This window comes from Oryzias melastigma, linkage group LG12, assembly GCF_002922805.2.
Source record: "Oryzias melastigma strain HK-1 linkage group LG12, ASM292280v2, whole genome shotgun sequence".
NCBI lineage: Eukaryota > Metazoa > Chordata > Actinopteri > Beloniformes > Adrianichthyidae > Oryzias > Oryzias melastigma.
The window spans coordinates 25,177,098-25,199,836 of record NC_050523.1 but is presented as its reverse complement, the minus strand read 5'-3'; the positions used below and the strand labels follow the sequence as shown (position 1 = coordinate 25,199,836).

The 22,739-nt window shown below is 39.1% G+C and overlaps 1 protein-coding gene across 6 annotated transcripts in view; it reads right to left on the bottom strand.

The window, feature by feature from the left end:
- LOC112144148 (transcription factor 4) overlaps positions 1 to 22,739 on the bottom strand; it is a 262,277-nt gene that overhangs the window by 5,725 nt on the left and 233,813 nt on the right. For 5 of the 6 annotated variants that reach the window (XM_024268485.2, XM_036214524.1, XM_024268488.2 and 2 more), the window contains 4 exons: positions 13,528 to 13,657; positions 8,612 to 8,765; positions 5,016 to 5,245; positions 3,245 to 3,392 (listed from right to left, as the gene is read on the bottom strand). In XM_024268485.2, the coding sequence (XP_024124253.1) occupies positions 3,245 to 3,392; positions 5,016 to 5,245; positions 8,612 to 8,765; positions 13,528 to 13,657 (662 nt within the window). Of the gene's footprint in view, positions 1 to 3,211; positions 3,393 to 5,015; positions 5,246 to 8,611; positions 8,766 to 13,527; positions 13,658 to 22,739 lie in introns of all 6 variants that reach the window. The other variant, XM_024268487.2, reaches the window with a different exon arrangement.

Here is a 22,739-nt window from a genome sequence, read left to right as displayed (position 1 = left end):
TGACATATATCTATGTGAGATATATCTTTAGTTCTTATCTTGTCCACTCTCTCTGTCTGTGTGTGAAGTTCTGTATTTTCTTTTTATCATCTTCGGTGTTAAAAACACAGTTTCCTCCGTCATCGCATAATTTAATCGCTCTCATAAATACAGGTTTAATGATGTGATTTGTGTAAAAAGCATCAAAATTCCAGTGGTGGGTGACATCACCAGCAGGTCTCACACTCTGCACTAACTGGAGCAATTCCACTGGTCGACCACTGCACCACGAGCAGTCTAGGGAATCTTACTTTTAAAAAGTAATTACTTATAGTTACTAGTTACATTTCCCTAAAAGTAATTAAGTTAGCCACTCAGTTACTGCATCTTAAAAGTAATTAGTTACTTAGTAAAGTAACTTCTCCAGTTAATTTGTCAATAACAATATGGCAGTAAATGTTATGTTTGTCCCCAGCTGCCTGCAAAGACAACAAAGAATTTTCAATAAATGCAATAATAATGCGGGTTAGGTTCTACAAATGAGATAATCTTGTTTAGTTACAACATAGAGAGGGAGGATTGAAGTGTAGAAATTTAAATATTTATTTATCAGAATTATATATAAAAAAAACACTCCATCAAGCTATATATAAACATATAGGTTAACTTCACATAAACTGGACACAAATGTTTTAAATATCAACTTCTTTTAGTTATCCTAAATGTTGTTTAAACAAACACAATAGTTTCAATCCTAGTAATAGAGGGGAAATTAAAATACTAAATATCAAGAATAATTAACAATAATCAAGCAACAATATTTCTCCAGCACTAAATTTGTATTAAGTTGTATCTTAACCTAAACTTTAACATTGTGATTCAGAATGATCAAACTACAAAACTGCAACAAGAAAATATAAATAACATTAACTCTACATGAGGAGAAACAAAAATACCATCCAGCAGCAGAATGATTTCTACCACTTCCTCACAGTATTTGTGTTCAGTTCTGTGGGAGTTCCTGGACCGTAGAGTCCAGTTTGTCTGGTTTTAATGGTGCTGCTTTGAGCTCTAACACACGGGCTCGGCGGCTTGTGAGAAAAAAAAAACTGGGAATGAACAGCCTGAGACGGCCGTCGGTAACTGTCTTTCTAGCGGGACACAACGTGGGTCTGACGTAAACATTTGTCCATTTTGTTTCAAACTCAAAACGTGTTATTTCATCCTGAAACTGCTGAAACTTGTGTTGTCTAATTCCTGGCAGAGCAATGCACGGACATGGATCTCGGGCCATGCCCCGCCCACTTGAATCCCCAGCCAATCATGATCTGGAGTGTGACACCCCCCCCATTAAAGACAGTCTTGCTGTGAAGCGCTCAGGAGATGAGAGCGAGCACTCGCAGCTTATTGAACCCACACCGATAAACTGAAGTGACGCGTCAGGATCTGCACTCAGTAACTGTAACGGCGTTGTAGCGGGGATTAAAGTAACTAGTTAGATTACTCTATTACTGAACTTCTAACATCGATAGTAACGCAGTAATGGCGTTCCTCCCAACACTGCAACACGAGTGATTCCAGATGGCTTTGAAGGGTAAACCGGCCTTTAGACTGTAATCCTCAGCAGAAACTGTGACCTCTGTGTCTGACTGTTGACCCTCAGGAGGAATCGGCAGCAGCACCGCGTATGCTTTGATTTTCTAACTGAATAAAAAGAAGACATTAATTTAATGGTGGAAAAAGTCTGAGCCAGCCCAGTCTGTCCAGGTGTTCCTACAAGTCCATCCTGAGACTGGACAGACACTCATCTGCTGCAGGACGTCAGGAGACGCTTTTCTCTCAGTTTGAGATGTTTTGATGTTTTGGCTGCAATGCAAAAACCAACTGTTAACTACGGTGGAGTAAGAATCAAGATTAGGAATTGTATGCACAAGTCTAAGCTCCTCTGATTATCAGAAATGTCAGTCAAATATTCAACTCAGTCTGGGCTGCATAACGGAATGATGATCCAAAGAGGGTGTGGGGTCCAGAATGACCCGCAAAGTTCAGGCTGCAGGATGCTGTGGAGATGTGCCCCCTAAGCTAAGCACATATGACAGAATACAACTTCAGAATGGTGGGACATGGTTCAGACTTGATTGTTTTTCTTGTTCCTGGTCTCAGTTTGAATCGTTTCCTGAGGGGTGAAGGTTTGAGTTCAGCAGAGGGAAGAGTGCAGATGTGTTTGTCAGAGGTTGATCTTCTAAAGGTCAAGTGGGAATTGATACATTTATTTATTTTTTAACTTAAGGGACATCTTTGGAAGACTTCAACACATCGAATAAAGAAGAGATAAACAGAAATCCGCTGAGGAGATTTGGAGTATATTCTGTTTTGTAAAATGTTTCAAAAGCTGAAGACGCTCACATGCAGCAGACATCCTTCATCTCCCACTCTGCCAAAGGTTTGTGGTTTGTGTTGCATAACAGCAGATTCTTATCACAGACCTTTGACAGATAGATAAGCTGCACATTAGAGCCACTCCACATGCAAACACACACAGAACAGGAGGGGCATGGGAAGCCGTTAAAATCACTCTTATGGCCAATCTGTTGTTAAAATGTACCCAGACCAGACACTCTGCTGTCACCAGGAGCTCTGCTGGCTCTTACAGACAGAAGCTGATGCACGCATCAGCTTTCTTTCAATTTGACCTGCATCACATTTTCACATTCTTGCTGTCTGTGTAGATTTTAACAATTCAGCCCTGCATGATTATGAGTGTGAAAATGAAAAGACAGCTGTGAAAAAGTTGCTCGTATCTTTACTGATTATCAGACAAATAAACAAACAAACAAACAAACATGTTTTACAATTACAATCTTATTCATTTCAACAAAAAGATAAAAAAGCAGAGGTCACCTGGGTTTTTATGTGATCTCATTCATAGAATGAAAAACATTTCTGGATCCTGTCAGCTTCTATGTTTGGAAAAACCCAGCAGTCAGAGGCTTCAGTCACATCGTCACTTGACTTGGTTAAAAGTCAAGCAACAAAAACTTCAGACTCAACCTCTTAAACTTTTTTTGTTTCTTCATAAGGCTTAAATTAGAAGTACAAGTTTTGTTTGTTTGTTTGTCACTTTGTCATGATTCTTGTTGTCATTGTGGCATCTCTGGCCTTTCTTTGGAACGACTCAGTCTTTGGTTTAAAGGTACAACAGCAGATTAGTGGATAAGAGAAATCTTCTGACCATTCAGGGGGAGGAGATGTTGCTGCGTTTTACATTTGTCCCATGGGATTTGGTCCGTCTCCCATGGCAGCGGCGGCGTGGTGTGCGGCAGCCAGCGAGAGGGGAGTCCCGTCTGAGGTGACGGTGACCTTCTCTTCCTCGCGGCGCTTCAGGCAGGCCGCTTTGGGGTTCAGGTTTCGCTCTGGACAGAGAGGAAGAGGAGACACATCATTCTGTTTCTTTTAAATGTCTGAAAGTCTGCAGACCTAAAAACAGAATCAACAGGTGCTCATACTGCCCCCTTCTGGAGCTCCTGCAACAGCACAAGAGATTCAATTGTGTCCACCTTCAAAATGAACGAGTTAAAACAAGTCTCTAACCAGATAACCAGGCAGGCACTCTGGCCTTCAGAATATACCAGAAGAAAGGAAACAAAATCTTCAGGATGACTTAGGTTTCCAGTTCACTTTAATGAAAACAGATTTATAGGTTCATATCTGCTGGATTTGGATTTGGAAATGATTTACTTCACGAAATCAAAACAAAAAAAGTATAAAAGAAGACAAACACACATCCATCCACATATAAATCAAAATCTCATAGATACAACACATGGCATATTGAATCAAATGAAGTTTGGCAAAAACTGTTTAATTAACATATTGAAAAGGAGTGGGAGAAAACAATCCCATATAACCCCACCCATTTTATACTTTATTTATCAAATTCCAGTAGAAAATGTGCTAATAATTCTGGGCATTTTAACTAAGACTGTTTATTAGTAATTTATGATGTAAAGCCTAAAACTGTCCAGGTTGATTAAAGAAGGCACCAGCTGGATACCATGAGGAGCCTCTGAGCAGGCGTGTCCAAAGTCCGGCCCGGGTTCAAATTTTTTGCAGGGCCTTGTCATCAAATCAATCATATGTAAGGCTGAGTATAGATAGTATTTTCCAGAATTAATTTTATTCACCAAAGTCTGGATCGATTTGATTTCATTTTTTTTCGATTCTTTCAACTCTTCAATTCAATTCAATTTTGAGTTTACACATTTATACAAATTTGTTTAGTAATATATTAATAATCTACTATATGTTATGAATACATTTATATTAATCTGATCCAGTTCACATACTGTAAATGTATCAGTGAAATACTGAGACTGTTAATATCATCCAGTGTTACATGGATTCTCTAAAGGAGAAGTTCTAACTAAAATGTTCAGATCATTAACATTGTAAACATTGTTCTGCTTCTCCTGGAGGACGTTTCTGTTTGGACACTAGGTGGAGATCACGCTATAGCATTACACCTTATTCCAGAAGAAGAAAAAAGTATGAGGAAAAATCTGTGTTTTAAACCACAAATAGTTACTTTTCTTCTTCAAAAATGTAGAAATTAAGAGTAATTTTGGTAAAAATATATTTATGTTCAATGTGAAGACATAAAAAGTGTCCCTTTTCTACCAAAAAAATGTCATTAAATATTTTCATTGCATTAAATGTTATCACAAAGGTTCAAATTGAAGCTGAAAGTTTGGACACCCCTGCTCTGATGCTTTCTGATGAATTCACTATAAACTCCACCATTCTCCTCCTGTGAAGGGCTGTTTAGAATACAATTACATTCATATAAATATCCTCTTGTTGGAGTTACGGATGTTTTAGCTTTTTTGCACTGGCTGCTGCTGCTATCAGCTGATTGGTTTTTGTTTTAACTCAGTAATCCTGTGCAGCTGCATAGTTCCTGCAGCGCGGACACAAACAGAAGCAGGACGGTCCGTTCGGCCCATCCGAATGGATCCGTGGGGCCCTCATTCACAAACCTCGAACTTGCTGCTCCAGACTGAGGATGACGGCCACGGCCTGGTGCAGGATCAGTAACTTGGTCTGCGGCTTGTCGCTCTTCAGGTGCAGCTGGACCATCCTGCCCAGCTCCTTGAACGCCTCGTTGATGTCACGGACGCGCAGGCGCTCGCGCGCATTGTTCGCCATCCTCCGCTCCCGTTCCCTCTCCATCTTCTGTTCCGGACTCAAGTCCTCATCATCGTTGTTACTAAACGGTCAAAAAAGAACAAAAATGGAGGGTTGGGGGGCACGTAGAGAGAACAAGAGGAGGAGGAGGGCTTGAGGATGAAGGAGTGGCTGTGGTTAGAAACCTGTGGTGGATTCCACAGTTCTGTTCAGTTAAATCCAGGGTTTGGACAGACATGAGGCTAAACACCTGAGCTAGAACACCTCAGAAAGTCATGCTTAGCTTGATTTTGAGGAAATAAAAAGTAACCTATGAGGTCACAGAGGAATGTGTTTAACTCATTTTATATCTGGGCTTATTTATTATATACTGTATATATTTATATTTCTGACATTTTAAAATGACATCTAAATCTTTAGGTTTGTGGAATGTTGAAGAAAGAATTTGAAAGTGTAGGTAAAATAAAGCTTTTTAATGTTTTTTTTTAATCCATTTTAAGGTCATCAGCCTCATTCCTCTGTTTCAAATGGATTCACAAATTATCCAACAAAAACCTGAGAAATGAACCTGAACCTGTGGAGTTGTCTGACGGTCCTTAAACCTCAGTTAAGCCCTGGAGAAAGCTTCGGACGCAGCCAAACGCAGACTGCAGCAAACCGTTTTGGAACTTTGGATTTGATGTTTTCTTTCTCCTAAGGCCTCAGTACACAATCACATGATGTGTGAGTGTTAGTGTGTGTGGACACTTTTATTTACACAGCAGTACTAATTAGATCCGCCTCCTCTCAGCGGTGGGATCAGCTGCTTTTCTTACTTTCACATTAGTCCCAATAACTCATCAGACTCTAATTGTGTTTTCACAACAGAAGATGGTAAATCAAAAGAAAAACGTTTGAGAACAAAGACAACAAACGTTGTCATCACATCTACTGTGAATTCACAAGTGTGCCACTATAAAAAACAAATAGATAGAAATTTGTGGATATTGTGCCTGTGTGAATGTTAAAAAATGTGTTTTGTGCTTTTAAAAGTAGTTTCCCCTTAAAGGTGGAGGGATTTTTCAATAGAAGAGAGGAACATTACTATTTGAGAGGTATCATGTTTGTTCTGTTTTGGGAACAAAACTCAGGAATTGTTTGGAAAAGGATCCTAAAGTTAATAGTACTGTAAAAAAATGAGGTAACTATGAAAATGTCAAATGTTTATTGTAGTGAAATTTACTAAAATTACTAGAAAAAATGTATGAATGTATGGACGTATATAAGATATAAGATTGTAGTATTTAGTGAAGTATTTTGATTGCATGTTTGTATATGTGTTTCCATGTGTTTAAATAATTTTTTGGCGTATAAACTGTATCCTTGGCTTTTTTTGTTGAGCCTCAATAAACACAATGCTTCAGCCAGTCATTTTTAGTTAGTGGTTGTTATTGTTTAAAAAATGTAAATTTCAAAAGAACCAAATAAACTTCAGCTTCAGTCTAGAAGAATTCAATAATATTGACATATCGCAGGAACTAACAGGAAGTATTGAAATATTGTAGTGAAATAGGAGGCTAAATAAACAGAGGAAAGTCATAAAAATTTTTGATATTTTGTTTTCTTTCACATCTCTGATTTTTTAAGCCAAATCACAATAAGAAATGAATAAAATGCAACAAACTAAAAAAGAATGAGTGTAATTATAAAGCCTCTGATATAATGTTCACTTTATCTCAATATGTCATCATTCGTGTCTTGTGATTATTCTTTTTCAAACCCTGGAAAAAACAGAGACAAACTTATTTGTCTTTATTAAGGGCACCACAAAACCTTTTGCATCATCATCATCATTACCATCACCCTCCTTCTTTGAATCACTATAATTATCATCATCATCATCATTTTGGCCGCCACCATGCTGCACAGATTCTGGGTTTGGGATCCAAATGTTTCAGATTCATTTGTCCTCCGGGTGCAAAGGAACCATGATAAACTGTTAGTTTATCCTTGGAGGAGTGAAGCGTCTTCTGCTGCACACAGGGGGAAAATCCAACAGATCTGGCATGAAATTGCTCTTTAGATTCCAACGTGGCCTCATGTTCAGGTGTGAAGTGTACAGCTTCATTCAAATGTCAGCTTTCAACGCTGAGTGGATGTACAGATGCAGACAGAGGTCCTACGGCGCATTTGGGGTGTTGGTCTGATGGCAGTGCATTATTGATGTCGCAGCGCGAGTTCAAATATCTGAACTTTGGCAAAGAAGAGACATTGGGTCAACCACTCAGGAACTCAGCTTCGCCTGTGACGTAAGTATGACGAGGTCAGCGGGAGGAGTTCCAGACCAACATGGAGGAGAATCTGATGGTTCTTCTCCTAAATGTTACGATATTTTTCTTATTCGCAGCGAGGCAATAATAAAAAGATTGTCTAATTTTACTATTATTTTTCCCTCCACTGACTAAGCCCTGACACTGACAGCAAGTCATCATACTGGGTCATACTGAAAGCATCCTTCATTCAGCCGCAGCTCCAGCAGTAGATGGTGAAGTTCATCGTACTGGGAGAGTCTCTGAATGATGTCATGAACCCAGACATGGAGACGTGACTACCAATTGAACTCTTCATCCGTCTCTTCCATGCATTGTAAAGAGATATACAGACAATGCTTTCATCAAATTTTGACAGTAGCTCCTCCCACACACGTCAAGTTTAGCAAGACATTTTTAGACAAATGTCCATCATGTGACACACCTCTAAACAGAGGCAGATTTGACGCTCGACTCGCGTTTGGTGAGAATGCAGCATAAACTGAGAGAACTTCATGCTTCTGTCGATGATGAGTCTCCAACCCTGAAGCAGCAATGTGACACTTCATTTGAGAATATTGAGAGTGGGCTCTACTCTGTTGTGTGAGAAACAGCTAAATCCAGGCTCAAGACCTTTGACTCATAGAAGGAATTATCCTGGAGCTCCATGTCTATCACACACCTCCATTCCTGTAAACAAGGCTGCCAGACTCCAAACCAAGAGAGTCCAGGCAGTCGTGTTTAAAGTGGGAAAGTCTGTAACACGGGAGCTCGGTGTAGAAAAGACTAGATCATTTAGCTGCTTCCCATCACACTTGATCACTTCTTCAAAAAGTCCAGAGGCTGGTTCCCAAAACACGCACAGCTCTGAGTCCAGAGCTGCCTGCTTTTCCAGAGATTATGTTTCCAAATGAAGAAGACAAAACAAATTTCTCCAGAATTAAATGCATAAGTGAATCCATTGAATTCCCCTTTTTTACCCTTCCTGCTAAATTCAATGACAAAGTGTACAAATGTCTTCAGGAGAAGCTCCTGTGAACCAATGGGCAGCAGGACGATCAAGACTGAGCTTGCAGGAGTTTTGGGAAAGTTCCAGCCCAGCCGAGGGTTTTAAAAGAAGTGAACGTCTTGCAGGTGGCTGGCGTTACCTAGATCTTGACCTCTCAATAGATTTCAGATCCTTGCTGTCAATGTCCTCCTTCTTGGTGTCCAGGGATTTGGAGTCCTGCAGGAGGTTTTCATCTCCCTCGTCCTCTGACTTGATCTCCGAGCTGACGGAGGAGGCGCTCTGGCCATGAAGGCCTGCGGACAGAGCTGCAGGGAAAAAGAAACAGGCACAAACAGGTTAGGGGGTGCACATGCTCTCACTGGAGATCCTTCCTATTACATTTCTCAAGTTAATATACATGATAAAGCCAAGAGTGAAGTGGATGAAAAGTTTATTGTTTTGGAATTCTGCCAAGTACATTGAAGCTGTTTGGCACTCATACTCTGACATTTTAAAGGAAAAAAAAAGACATTTATTTAATGAGATTAAAATAAGACTGGAGGCAAAGCAGAACAGAGCAAAAATTAAAGCAAAACATCACAATTATATGTTTTTGTGGCTCAAAATGTCACTTCGGCTCCTCACTGTTGAGCTGAATGTTACCAGAACATTTTCTCCACTTCTTTTACGATGAACGGAGGAGCAAACTCTGGCACAGCACATCTTCAAACACTATTTTACTGTTTTTGGTTGGAATATGTTCAAGCAAAAATCTGTTTTGTCCAAGGGAATCCATAAAAACATCAGCAGCTGCAGCTATTTAGCTAACTCATGCATCTCTATGTAAAAGAATGCTTTCCAAATGCAGCGAAATCTCTGAGAGCAAGATAAACTGTCTGGTAAAATCTGTTATTTACGTCATTATAGTTATCAAAATGTGCACCAAATAAGAAATGCAGAACAGCCTCCAGATGTTTACATTAGTGTTCCACATTAGCATGCTAGCAAAGCAACAAAAACACAGCTAACTTTACGGAAATGTTCTTTAGAGCTTCTTTAAGTGTTTATGTTCTTTGATTCACTGTAATTTTTTAATTGTTAGCACAATATTTCCAGTAAATTCTGAATAAGAGAAAAGGCTCACAGTTGAAAAGTTATAATATGTCAAAGATTTTGTGTTAAACCATCACCGGCGACGCCTCAGCTGTTAAAGGGTTAAGCTACATCTCATGTAGTAGAGAAAAAATTGCAGTACGGCGTTGTTTATTTTTTAAGCCACTGATGTTATTCAGATAAAATATTTAAATGTAGATGTTTCCTCTCTTTCCAGTGCGTCTTTAGGGGTCTGCAGCAGGAAGTGGTGGATTCTGGATCAGTTGTAGGCTCTTCCAGGATTGGGAAGTTCTCAGGAAGAGTCAGGTGCAGAGATAGGTATGTTTTACTTGTTTTTCATTAAGGATGTAACGTTTCTTTGTGAATCGGTTAAAAACTGATTCACACTTGTCAACATGTTCATCATCGCAGAAAATTAAAAAATCTGTCTCAGTCTTGGCCTAAATTTAAAAAAATGCGGAGCAGATGACATTTCTCCATGCAGGCTCGCTGTAAACGCGTCATGGACTGGCTGGCTGGTCTTCATCTGTGCCCCCTCCTGGGAAATTCCTGCAGTTCCTTCAGATTCAAAGTTTCACATAAGTCAGTCCCTCCAAGATTTTGTGTTGTTGCGATCTCAACTATTAACGCAAATTCAAGCAAAGCCGAGATATTTTCTTCACCCTGCAACTTTACATTTTCATCCCATCTTTACTGTAACTTTGACCAATCCACCATGACAACAGACAGTTTGATGTGAAGGGCAAAAAAATATATACTTGGCTTAAAATACTTTGAATTCATTATGTTGAGAAAAAAAAAAAATCGGAAAAAAATCAAACTTGTGACTTTAAAACTGTGAATCGAATTGAATAGTGGCTTGACTGAATTGTTGAATAAACTTGTTTAATTCTTGAAACTAAAGTCTATAACCGTCTGTGTGCTGCCCCCTACAGGTTGAATTGAGGTATTAGAGTTGAATTTTGTGATTGGTCAAACAGTTTAAGTCCCCCGCCATGACCTTCAGCTCCAGTAATGATAACATTCCTGTTCTCCAGCCCCGCCCCTCTGACTGGATCTTCACATTTCTGAGTCAGCCTCCAACTTCCCTGTTTGGTTACCCTTTAATGAACTGAAGCACTACTAAAGTGACGTGAGAAGGCCGTGTTAACTTTAGGCCGTCATTGTTCCACCGTGTTAGATGTCAGTTTAGTAAAGCGGGTCATTCTGAAGCCCTCCTGAATAAGCATGAGTAAAAGCCCCCTCTGGTTGTTAGTGCAGGGCTCTGGCAGCGCTCAGTGAATTTTCCAGAGCTCCAAGATGGCTGTGCGTGTGGCGGTGCTGGGTTAAAGCCTCTCCACCCTCCGACTGTCTCGCTGCTGCTGAACAGAGCAGTCTTTATTTGACATCTGTATGGATCCGTCACTGGTACGCTGCCAGCCAGCTAACACAAAACAATCGGCCGCTCTGTTCTCACCAACACACACATATATCCCCCCGCAATCCCCCCACCCTCCACACACCGTGTATACATAGCCAACTGTCAGCCGTTTTGAATCTTTGCAGCCTGACTGGAAGCATTTTGTGTGCAGCTTTGAGTGACGGCCTCTGTTTTGTTTGTGTTTGCACGTGTGCGTCTCTTTCTATATAATAAGCAGAGTGTTTGTGCGTGAACGGCAGCGCTGACATAGATGTTGGGCTGAGAAAAGAGACTTTGTGCTCCTGGATGCCAGACTCAAACCAAACACACACAATTCCACGCTGGTGGAGAGCCGCCGCAAACCTGAGGAAGCGTCTTCCTTTAAATTAATGCCTCTTTTTACGTCCTCCAGGCTTCACACTCTCTGCTTTTAGTGATTTTATTCCATCTATTTGAGCCGGTGCCAGGCCCCACGCTACACTGTGAACGCATGGAAACAAAAGAACTTATTTTTGAAGAAGCTGTCCATGAAAAAACAATTTGACTAAGAGGAAAAATGTGGCATTATTTTTACTCTACTAAAGCAAAAGAGCAATACAGATTTTTGCTTACAGAAAGAATTTTGTTTTTCTCTGCCCTTTTTATTGTCATTGGTATTTTTGTCATAATTTCAGATCTTTTATTTGTCTCTGTCATTAGTAACACGTTAAAATAGAATAGAATAGAATAGAATAGATCCTACAACCGAGAATTGTCTTCTTTGTGCTTCTATGTGGTTTAGATGAATTACATCTAAATATTTTTGGAGATTAAAATAAAAAGATGTTGTGGTAACTGAACATTTAACAACTTCCAGCTCCGGGAACATGTGACTGAGGTTCTGAAGTGGTGGCTTGGTATCCACCTGAGCAGGTACAGGCAGTCTCCTGTGGTTTCAGAGCATTTATGCTTCAGTTTGGTTCTTGCTCTACCTAACTGCTGCTGTTTGGTCCACATAAAGCTGAGATCTTTGAACTCCTGAACACATTCTAATTAGGTTTAAACATCACCATCCAGATAACAGATACATCGCTTTAATATCCTTTTCTAAATTTCCCTATAAATATATTTTGTTTAAATGCAGCACATGCAGAAGGATACATTCTAACTTTAAAAACAACACAAACACTGTTTTTTTTGTCTCTGGAAAAACAAAAAAAGACATTAAAAGAAAATGGAACCCTCAGCATTTTAATCAACATTTTGCCTTTAAAAAAAACGAGTGAAATAAATGTAATATGTTTTTGTTAAACGTGTTTTTTGGGGGGTTTTCTTTCCATAATATTAGACTCAGTGAATTCAGACACATTTCCTCTGTTTTGTCCTGATAATAACTCATCACCCAGCTGTTGTAGATGAATTCATCTTAAAAGCGATCTTCTTGTGTTTCCCTTCATGGAGTTTTAACTTGAATTTGTGTGATCCTGGGAGTCTAACTAACTTGCTGGATTGGGGTTGTGCTCAGTACTATGACATTAGCTGATATGATAGAAATATAAAAAAATGATCACATGAACTTTTTGTTAATTGTAACTTACATTTTAAAGTGCTGTGATGTACAGACTTATATGATATTTTTATGGCATTTGTGTTCGGTCAGAAAGGATTTGTACTGTAGCTTCAGGCTGCGTACCGATGGGGGTGACCCCGACAGGAGGCGGCCCACACTGACCGACTCTGCAGCAGCAGCTCTGACATCAGCATGAATAAAGCTGAAGGGAAAGGAGCTGATGACGGGACAGAGGCAGGTTTGGGGTAAACGGTAACCCTGGGACACGATCAGGAAGATATAAATGTTCAAAGTTCATAACTGTTATGGAATTCAGGGAGAGGGAAGAAAGCTGCGACATTTCAGAGTTTGCTGCCAAGAACATTTTAACAGTATTAATTTACAGCCGGCACACCCCCTCAGCTCTGTGTGTGAGAGACTTCTGAACAGATGCAGGAGAAAAGAGCAGCTTCTTCTGCCAGAGTGTGTGTTTCTTTGCCTCTCACCTCATTACACACTTGGCTGTGGTCGCCGCTGGCTGAACTTTGCTGCCAGCAGAGTCATTTTCAGCCTTTAAAAACGAGCTCAGGGCTAATTTGCTGCACTCTGAGCTCATATACACTTCTCCTCCTCCATATTCATGTCACACATACAGTAAATGTCTTCAACTCCCTCTTCGGTGCTAAAGTTGTCTTTGGAACACTAATTCTGGATGAAATATTCTCCATTTTTTGGATTACATCTTCAGACTTCTCTCCCTTTAGTCCACTTCCCTTCTCTTTAATAGTTCTGTTTGGGGGGGGCTTTTGAGTGCGCTGTTTGTTATCATGTGTGGTCAGACATGTTGTGTTTGTGTGAGCGCCACAAACTCGCTGAGACAGAAGCAGAAAAACAGCAGATGCTGCTTTCACTTCATCTTTTGTTTGCAGCTCGGTCAGAGCAAACACGCCTGCATGAGCGGCAGATTCTGCTCCTACTGCAGGAAAAAGAACCAAAAAAAACCCGTTTATGCTGAGGGGGAGATCCTCCATCGGCTTCAGGGACTCACCGCGGTACGGGTCCGGCTGGCTGAGGTCCGGCGAAGTGGCTGACTGAACTGGCAGCTGAGGCACCGACACCTGGCCCGCCATCGAGTGTCCTCCGCGCAAACTGCCGCCATCTTCTCTGTGAGAGCCCACCTGGAACCCAGACAGCAGGGAGGGAGAGCGCATGAGCGGCTGCAGGGCAAACAAACCGCTGCTCCAGATCTGTCTGCAGGCTGTACGGCTAATTCCAGGTAGCAGATGAAGTCTGAACCACAGAGCCAAACACGCATCATTTTCACTCACATAATACAGCTTCAACATGCAGTTCTTTAGTGGCAGTTTTAGAATTCAAAATGTTTCTGCTAAACTAGAACAGGAACAATTTATGTCACAATGTGTGTTTTTTTTTATTACAATTATTGGCTGTAAGTTTTCTTATTAAATATAAAAATCTACTCTGTTACAAAAACATGGAGGGAGTTTTTGGTGTTAAACCCTCGTGTGAAACATTCTGCTTTCCTCCTTTCTCCAGCTGCATTTCTTCCTCTCTCACTCCAGATGTTGCAGTTCTGCCTGTGTCCTGCTGAGGGCAGCCTTTTCCTTTCAAAGATATTCCAAGTGTTTTGTTCCCTCACACCTCTCATCCTAGTGAGTAGTTTGTCACTTTTGGTTGTGCTCCTCAGTTTGTGACTCTGCGTCTGAGTGTGAGTCCTGCCCGTCTGACAGAACCTCTTCCTTCAGCTCTCCTGCTTTGTTTTCAGGCTGCGGTGCGTCTCCCTGTTTTCCGCGTTCTCACGCTACGGGAGTGTGGATGTGTTTCCGTACTTTGCTGAATCCCATCCATCTGTTCACCACACACGCCCACATGCACACTAGCACGCGCAGGACAGCACAACTGACAATTATCTTAATGCCCATATGTTTAATTGTGGGATTCCTAATTCCCAAAGCTCCGAGCCGTTTCCAGCAGGGACCCACTGTTTTGGCACGAGATGGGCTCCTCTTTGTGCGTGTGCGTGTGTGTGCGTGAGTGTTTGTGTCTATGAGTGTGATGCCAGTTTTCTCAGGGCATCCTGCAGCTCAGAGTGGTCCCCTGATTCCCTTCTCTTTCCTGAGCTTCACAGTCATCTGAGCGTGTCAGAGGCCTGTCGACAGATACGAGTGGGTAACATGCACTGTTTCAGCTCACGTGCACTTTGGTAAGACGGCTTTGAACCTGGATCGGAGCTGAAACTCTCCTGGAAGTCAACAACTCTTTCTCAGTGTGACAATCAAACTGGATCGCTTTCTTCACTGTATTTCAATTTGTGTGAAGTTTTCTTTTCCTTTTTTATGTTTTTGTTTCTCTAAATTAACTTTCTTTCTGCCTTATTTTTTTTTAACTCTTATATAGTTAAAAGAAAAAAAACTAATTTTATGTTTTTATGTTATCATTGTAAATCTTAAAAAACTATGCTTTTTTATCATCAATTGTGTTGAAATAATTTCTTCATGCATACAAGAACAATGCATTAGAGTTTAGTTTTCATCATACAAATGTATAAAAGGGAAAGAGCACAAAATCAACTGAAGTACTGAGGTTATTTAGTAACAGGAGTACTAACTTAATCAATACTACTGCAGCAGTTTTGGATGGAAGTAACCTTAACAACATTCTTTACTATAAAAACACTCAAATTAATACAGCAGAAAATATAATAATAATAATACAAATAATAATAAAACAAATAATTCTTTATTTAACATTACTTTAATCTCTAACTGCTGATTAAATTGCATATAAATTAATTAATTAAAATGTGCACAATTTCAAGTGCTCGTAACATAGCACTCCTAGAGATAAGATATAGATAATAATTAGGTAAAGATAGATAGATAATAAAATGAGAAAATAACAATAATTCACATTTCACTGTTTTTGTTTCAGGATTTTGTGTTGCTTAATTAGAAAATGTAAATACAAATACGAGGGATTTCTGACTGGACGTTTGTATCGATTGTTTGGTGCTTTACAATCATTTCTGTAAAAACAAACTCACTTTTTACTCAGTCCTGCTCACAAAAGTTATAAAGACAGGCTCAAATATCATCTTGTACATGAACCAAAATGATACAGAAAAAAACAAATCTCTCAACTTTGATCCCAACTGTCCTTATAGCAGACATATTGTGGCTTTCAGAACAAAAGTGTCTTCAATTAGATGCAAGTGTATACAGTCCAGAGGGTATGAATGAATGGTAAAGATACGGTGGTCAAAGAGGGTCAAACCTTTGCTGTTAGAGAGAATCAACGTGTTGCAGAAACATTTTTTCCATGAATCAAAGCTCCAGGTCAGAATTAAACAAAGTTTAAAATGTTTTTTGCTTTATTGGTTGGTATTATCAAAAGACATTTTTGTGTCAACTTCATTTCTTTAATTAGAGCAAACTGAAACTAAATAAAAATTCTGTATATTTAAAGATAACGTGCAATGAAATGCACAAAACATATAAAAAAACAAGTGCTTTTACAACAAACATCACTGTGCACACTGACACAAACCCCTGTTTAAATGTTATTTTTATTTAATTATGTCTCTTTAAGAGAGAAATTTTCTATTTTTCTTTAAGCTGAAATTAAATTTACAAAAAAAAAAAATAATGTTTTCGGTTTATTTTGTTCAGTAGTGGAACAGAAAACTGTATTTGCTCTTTTTAAGAGGTGAAATCAGAGCAGGTGAATTTGTGTGTTTGATGTTTCAGTTGTTGTGCATCAAATCTCTCCATTCACCGGTGAATCCTGCAGAGGGACCAGTGGTCACCACAGCCAAACCCTTCCCTCTCGGTGCCTGAAAGCATCAGAGGATGTCGACGGGCTGGTTAACACCCGAGCACGGTTGTGCGGCCTCATCCATCCATCCTCTCAGCTGTTTGCTGCCTTATTTATTACCTGCTTGTCTGCGTCTTCCCCTCTCTGCCTTTCATCACTGCCTGGATTCCCAAATGTAAAATGGCAGAAGAGACAGAGACAGACAGAGTGGTTTACATTTTTAATGGCAGGCTTTTATATTTTAACAAGCCTTCCTTCTCTCTTCCTTAATTTAGTTCAACGAGGAGAGCAGATAAAGAGACAGATGGAGAGAAAAATAGGAATATATTACAAATAAACTGATGTGCTCCCTCTGGTAGTGAATGTGAGGGAGGTGCCCTCACTTTTCACCAGTCTAGGGGCATCTGAATGTCAAGAGGAATACAAAATGTTAATTAAAGTGGATTTTTTTTAAGTATTTTATCATTTCCTTTTCTTTAGAACTTTAAAAAGGCTCTAAGACAATGTTGCCAGAAAGGAAAGGATAATTTAGACAAATTGTTTTTTTTTTTTTAGCTTTCATTCTTTATGCTCTGCAAAACCTGAATCTAAAGCAAAAATAGAGCTGATAAGTAAACACATTCCTAATATTTATTCCTGTCAGAATTTTATGGATCAAATCTTCAGTGAGTATGATAGAGTTCAACGTTGTCTCAGAAGAGGAATGTGGAACTTCTAGTGTTCACTGCGAATGTTCAGACCTGCTTAAAACAAACTGAAGCTCTCACTTCTAATAAAAAGAAAGAAAGAAAAAAAATCTCTATATATCTAAATATGTAAAATTTTAGGTCGATTTTATCCTACAATTAAAAAAATGAACAAAATAAATAACTGGCAGAATATTGGCAACTAACAATGTACTGTAGCTTATTTATGGTCACATGACAACATGAGCAAATCAGAAAAGAATCACAAACAACAAAAGCTAAAGTCTGTTGGATATGAAGCGATTACCTGCTAATACCTCCGAATATTATGAGTCTATTTTAGTCAGGACTGTGTAGAAACTCAAAGACATGAAAAGATGCAACACTAGATTTTTCTTATGTTTTTATAACATTTGTGTATTTGTATCAGTGGTATTCCATCTCAACCCCCCACCCTCCGTGAAGGGCAGAAGAATGTCTGTTATACTCCTCAAAAACACTTCTGATCATGCTTTGTAAACATTTAGTGAAGAACATTGGAGTATTACTCGACATAAACTGTTTCTTTATCCAGAAAAATAGACTGAAAACTTTTCACGAGGACTGTGGATCGAGCACTGTCACTCTGTCTCTCTTTGCTTTAAAAACGAAATTCAAGTTAAAATGGAATTTCTGAGTATTTCTTTATTTGAATTGTTGTGAATCAGCAGCAGATGAAAAAAGCTTGTAGCAGTGATGTAGATACTACAGTTGGTCTCTCTGCTCCGCTCCATCCTGATCATCCACTACAGACAAACAGATCCATGAACGTCTTTGTTTTCCTCGGAATCTGGATCTAAACTGTCTGGATAGCTACAATATTGCTCGACATTTTTGTTGCACTGCTAATGGGGGTGTAAGGGGCTGTAAGCTAGTGGGGGGAAGTGTAGAAAGAGCTACAGGAAGTGGTGAATTTGTAATGAACTCCTGCTGCTCTGCAGAAATTATGTTCTAGAAAACGACAAAAGTTTTTAGATTTTATCTAAAAACAGAATCATCATAACTAACAGACCACTGGAACAGTCCTATATTCATATAATTCAATAGTAATTTTAAATAATTTTTGGACAAACTCCATAAAGACTAAGTGCATCACCTTTGTAAGCTACTTTTTCTTTCAGCTGCAGCCTCAAAATAAAGAACATTTCAACAAAGCGAGCAGAAATAATGAGAATATTAGCTGGGAGCAGAGCAGTGAGGTCGGAGGAGCTGCCACCTGAAGCTGATCAGAGGGGTGTGTGAGAGAGGACTCATTATGCACCCCGTCTGCTGCTGCGAGTGCACCAACATGTCTGATGGCAGAAAAATAAACTGTCACTTCGCTAACTCTGTAAATTGCAATATTTCATCCCACATTAGTTTGATTTCCACAATTTCCAATTGTCATTTTCAATTAATGTTACAAACCAAAATAAAGCACACACTGGCACACAGGCATGAAGAGGGGTGAAAGGAGATAATAAGGCAGCTTTGATATTTCCCCACACAAAGACTACAACACGGGCTCCAGCACTAGGGACACACGCCGAGCATTCTGGGAAATGTGTCAGAATACTGAGCAGTTCACAGAGATTTCAAATGATTCTTTTATGGCAGTTTTATAAAGTCAGTAAGGTTTTAAAATTCCACGTTTGAGCTGCATTCTAAAAACTCTACAATCATTTTTGTAAACCAAATTTACTTCAGCTAAAACTGTCCAGTGTTTTCGCTGGTTTTAATAAAAGTTTCACCTGAAGTTTTACTAAATTATCACTGTTAATAGAAACATAAATATCCATAATGAATAAAGGAAAATGCAAAAATAGTTTAGATAGAAATTCTTCCCAAACATAAAGATTATATTGTGGAAACATTGATGTCACATAGATTTACTGGTTATACTTTGGACTCAGTGTAACACTTAGATGCAAACCAGACTTACAGGAAAAAACACGAGGAAGTCTCAGCTGAAGCTTGAATCTAAAGTCTGCAGAAAAACACTGGAAACTCTGTAATAAAGGAGATGGCTGTGTTTTTTTAGTGACTGCTGTTACACTTTTTAAAAACGACAAAAGCTTTTTGAATCTAGCCAAAACGTCATTGTTAGAATTAAAAGATTACTTGAACAATTTTACAATAGAAAGACATATAATTGGAGTTGGACTTCAAGGACACGACTGCAGGAAAACCTCTGTGACATGCAAAGGTTTAACTGGACTGCAGTTTCCATGCGGACGTATGGAGGAACACTCTGTGGACCGCGCCGTCCGCTCTCTGAGCAAACTAACCTTTGACAGAAAACACCTGCTGCAGCAACATCCAGACACAAACACACAGCTCAGTGCTGAGCCTGGACCTCCAGAGAGGAAAAGTACATTTTCCAGTTGTGAAACATGCATACATGCACTTCTCTCCCGAGTGACGGAGGACGGCCTCAGCCGTCTCTACCTTTCAAATCTGAAATAAGGCAGAAAACGAAGGAGCAGAAAGCAGAGTTTGCCTTCTTCCTGTGAGGTGAACTTTTTAACTTCTTCCATTCAAAGAGCTAGAGGGAGATTTATAAAAGTTTTATTGTTGCAGCAGTTTGAAAACCTGAATGTGGTTTTGTGAAGTTTGTATCAGTGTGTTTTTAGTGGTCTGCCGGGTTCCAAACAAACACATGAAGTGAAGGACTAAGACTTGGAGCAAACTTCAACAACATGAACTAACTATATCTTTGTTTTCCTGATGTTAAAATCTGATCAAATCAAATTGCTTTTTGCACATTTCCCTAAAAACATTTTCGTCTTTTTGCTTTGGTAAGCGTCTTCTTAAATAACAGCAAAAACAATTTTAAGTACATGTTTATCATCTATTTTTACACTTCTAAAACCTTTTAACAGTTGTTAGCAAGAACTATACTTTATGTAGATATTAAATTCACTCACAAATATACACATTTTTATAATAAAAATACAGAATTTTTTGAAAAGGTAAATAATGAACCCAAGTTCAGTGTATAAACTGAGGACAGAGATAGAAGCCACGATTTTGTTAAATAGAAACCATTTTCAAAGCCTTTTTTTATTTTTGCATTAATAATTAGGTAAAAATCAGGCCTAGATATGAGATTTTGTTACGTTTTGACATATCCTTGAGGCTGTTTTCAAACATTTATTTTAGAATAATAACCCAGCAGTTTCTACACTCTCGAAGCACTTCAGCCCTGTTCTTGGGATATATTTGGGGTTACTTCTTGCTACTTCTAATATTATTGTTTTAGGTTATAATGGTTTCATTTTAGCTTAATTTATGTTTTTTCCTGAGTTAAAATAACCCACAAAAAAAGTTCATTTTTTAACCTCAGAGTTGAGTTAAAAACAACCAGACTTGGGCTATTTTTTGAAAAAATATATATATAATAATTATTATTATTATTATTATTATTAATATATATATTTTGAAAGGAATAATCTTGAGAAATCAATCAATCAATGAATTATAAGGTCACTGGGAAAGGGTTAAATAAAGAAATCAAAAACTCCAAGGTATTTGGCTACTCGGTTTATCATCTTGTTGTTGTTTTTGCTGTTTGTTTGTTTTTATTGGTCTGCTTTTGTTGCTTTTGCCAGCCAGTTGACATATAAATGTCACAGTACAAAGAGATACATTTGGCTAAAATAGCTTGATGGATTTAGTTCACTGAGGCACAGACAATACGTTTTCCTCTTTCTGTCCCCTTTCATTTTCACCGAGGACAAGAGTTTTGTGATTTTGTTTGTTGTGTGCTTTGAAAATGAAATAAATGAACTAAACTAAAAAGCTAAACTTAATGTGAAGCTGGATGAAAAGCGACTCCTGGAGTTTGAAGGGATGGAGAGGATGCGTTTCCGCCGAGCAGACATCCATCCGCTGTCATCAGTGCTCCTCCACAGCCTTCACCTCCATTTTTCAGGCAGCAGGGATCTATTAAAAACTGCTGTCTATCATTTCACAAGCCCCCACTGAAACAACTGCTGGAGTTTGGAGGGGTTTCTGTCAGCTTAAAGGAATGATTTGAGAGTATTTATGGTGTTAGAGGCATTAGGGAGTTTTGCAGGGAAGTGATGCAGATTATGAATCATCTCAGTTACTGTAGATCTGCTTCATAGAGTGGGAGGGAGGGGGGGCTTCATTTCTTCAAGTCTAAACAGATCCAACATGCGGTTGGTGCGACAACTCACCAAGACTCAGCGCATTATCAGAGGGCAGAGCAGAGGATCTGGATTTCACTTCAGTTTGTTTCAAATCTGATGATGATCAGTGACACTTCTTTTCAACAGAGAGAACAGAAACAACAGAGGAGGATGTGTGGACCCATGCTTCTCTGTTTGTGTCTTCTGAGGTGTGTGTGTGTGTGGGGGGGGGGGTGATGCCTCTTGCCTGTAAACTGTATATGTCTCTCTCCAACATCAGTCTACCACCTGTTTTCCCAGAGTTATGACCTCAGCCTGCAAGCGTCTGTGCAGAACGCTGCCAAACTGCACACAGCTGTGTGGATGTGTGCATGAGGGGGGGCAGATAAACACATTTAGACAGGAAGATGAAAACAGAAATGGCCGCCAATATGTAATATGTTGAATATGTAGTGAAGTGAGTAGAATGTGTGTGTGTGAGCAAAGCGACTGCATCACCAGCACAGAGGAGAGTGCAGAAACATCTGCAAGTGCAAAAAAAAAAATAAAAAAATGAGTAGTGGAAAAAACAGCAGTGAAAGACACAGCAAGGGGGCGAGGCTTCAAACCCACAGGACAAAAACTACCAAAAACAACAAAAAGATGGTGGTAAGTAAATATTAAAAAAGATAGATTGACACTGAAAAAGAGAAACAATTGAGGGTGTGTGACTGAAACCTTTGGAAGCTTAAATTTTAAAACCCGCCCCGTGTTTTTAACCAGTTCTTGTGGCATTTTTCTTATGATGGAGGACATACACAAAGACAGACTTCCCCGTCAGAGCTGGTATCTGTACGACTGGATAGCTCCAATGCTGCTCACTATTTTTGTTACACAAGTAATATTAGGTTGGGGCGTGAGGGGCTGTAGAGAGTCAGACAGAGAGTAAAAAGATGGCTGATGGGATATGGAGGCCGGACAGGAACTTCCTGAGCATACATGACCTTCTGTGTGTTTACAGCTAAAGTGAGTCAATCAATCTCCTGTGCAGAATGCATGCAGTTTGCATTTACATGACTCTTAATCGCAATCAGATCTTTATTTACGTTGGACAATACTTGACTTATCTTTCGATGATGGTTTGATCTTTGAGAGCTTAAATGAGAGGAAAGCATGAAAATGTTCAAGTGTAGAAAGTGTGTTGCAGTTTTGCCACATTAATACATTTAAAATCCTACTTTGCAGACTTCACCTATTGTGGGTATTTTTAGAACATAACCCCTGAGGTAAAGGAGGGAATGCAGTACTCATTCTGTTGTCCCAACAACAGACAGGTGTGCTTATCCTGAAGATCTGACATTTTTCAGGACAAAGGAGCTACGATGCCCTTCATTAAATGATAAACCTGGAAACAAATAATATTAAAATAAAAATCAGTTTATAATTACCACAAACAAAAGTGACATTTTTCATTTTAAGAAAAATGTTATTTAAAAAGTAGATTTTATTTGTTACTTTTCCATCTGTGGGTCACTTTTGAATGCTGGGACTAGTCACTGTTGGGACTAGTCACTGTCATCCCTGTCATT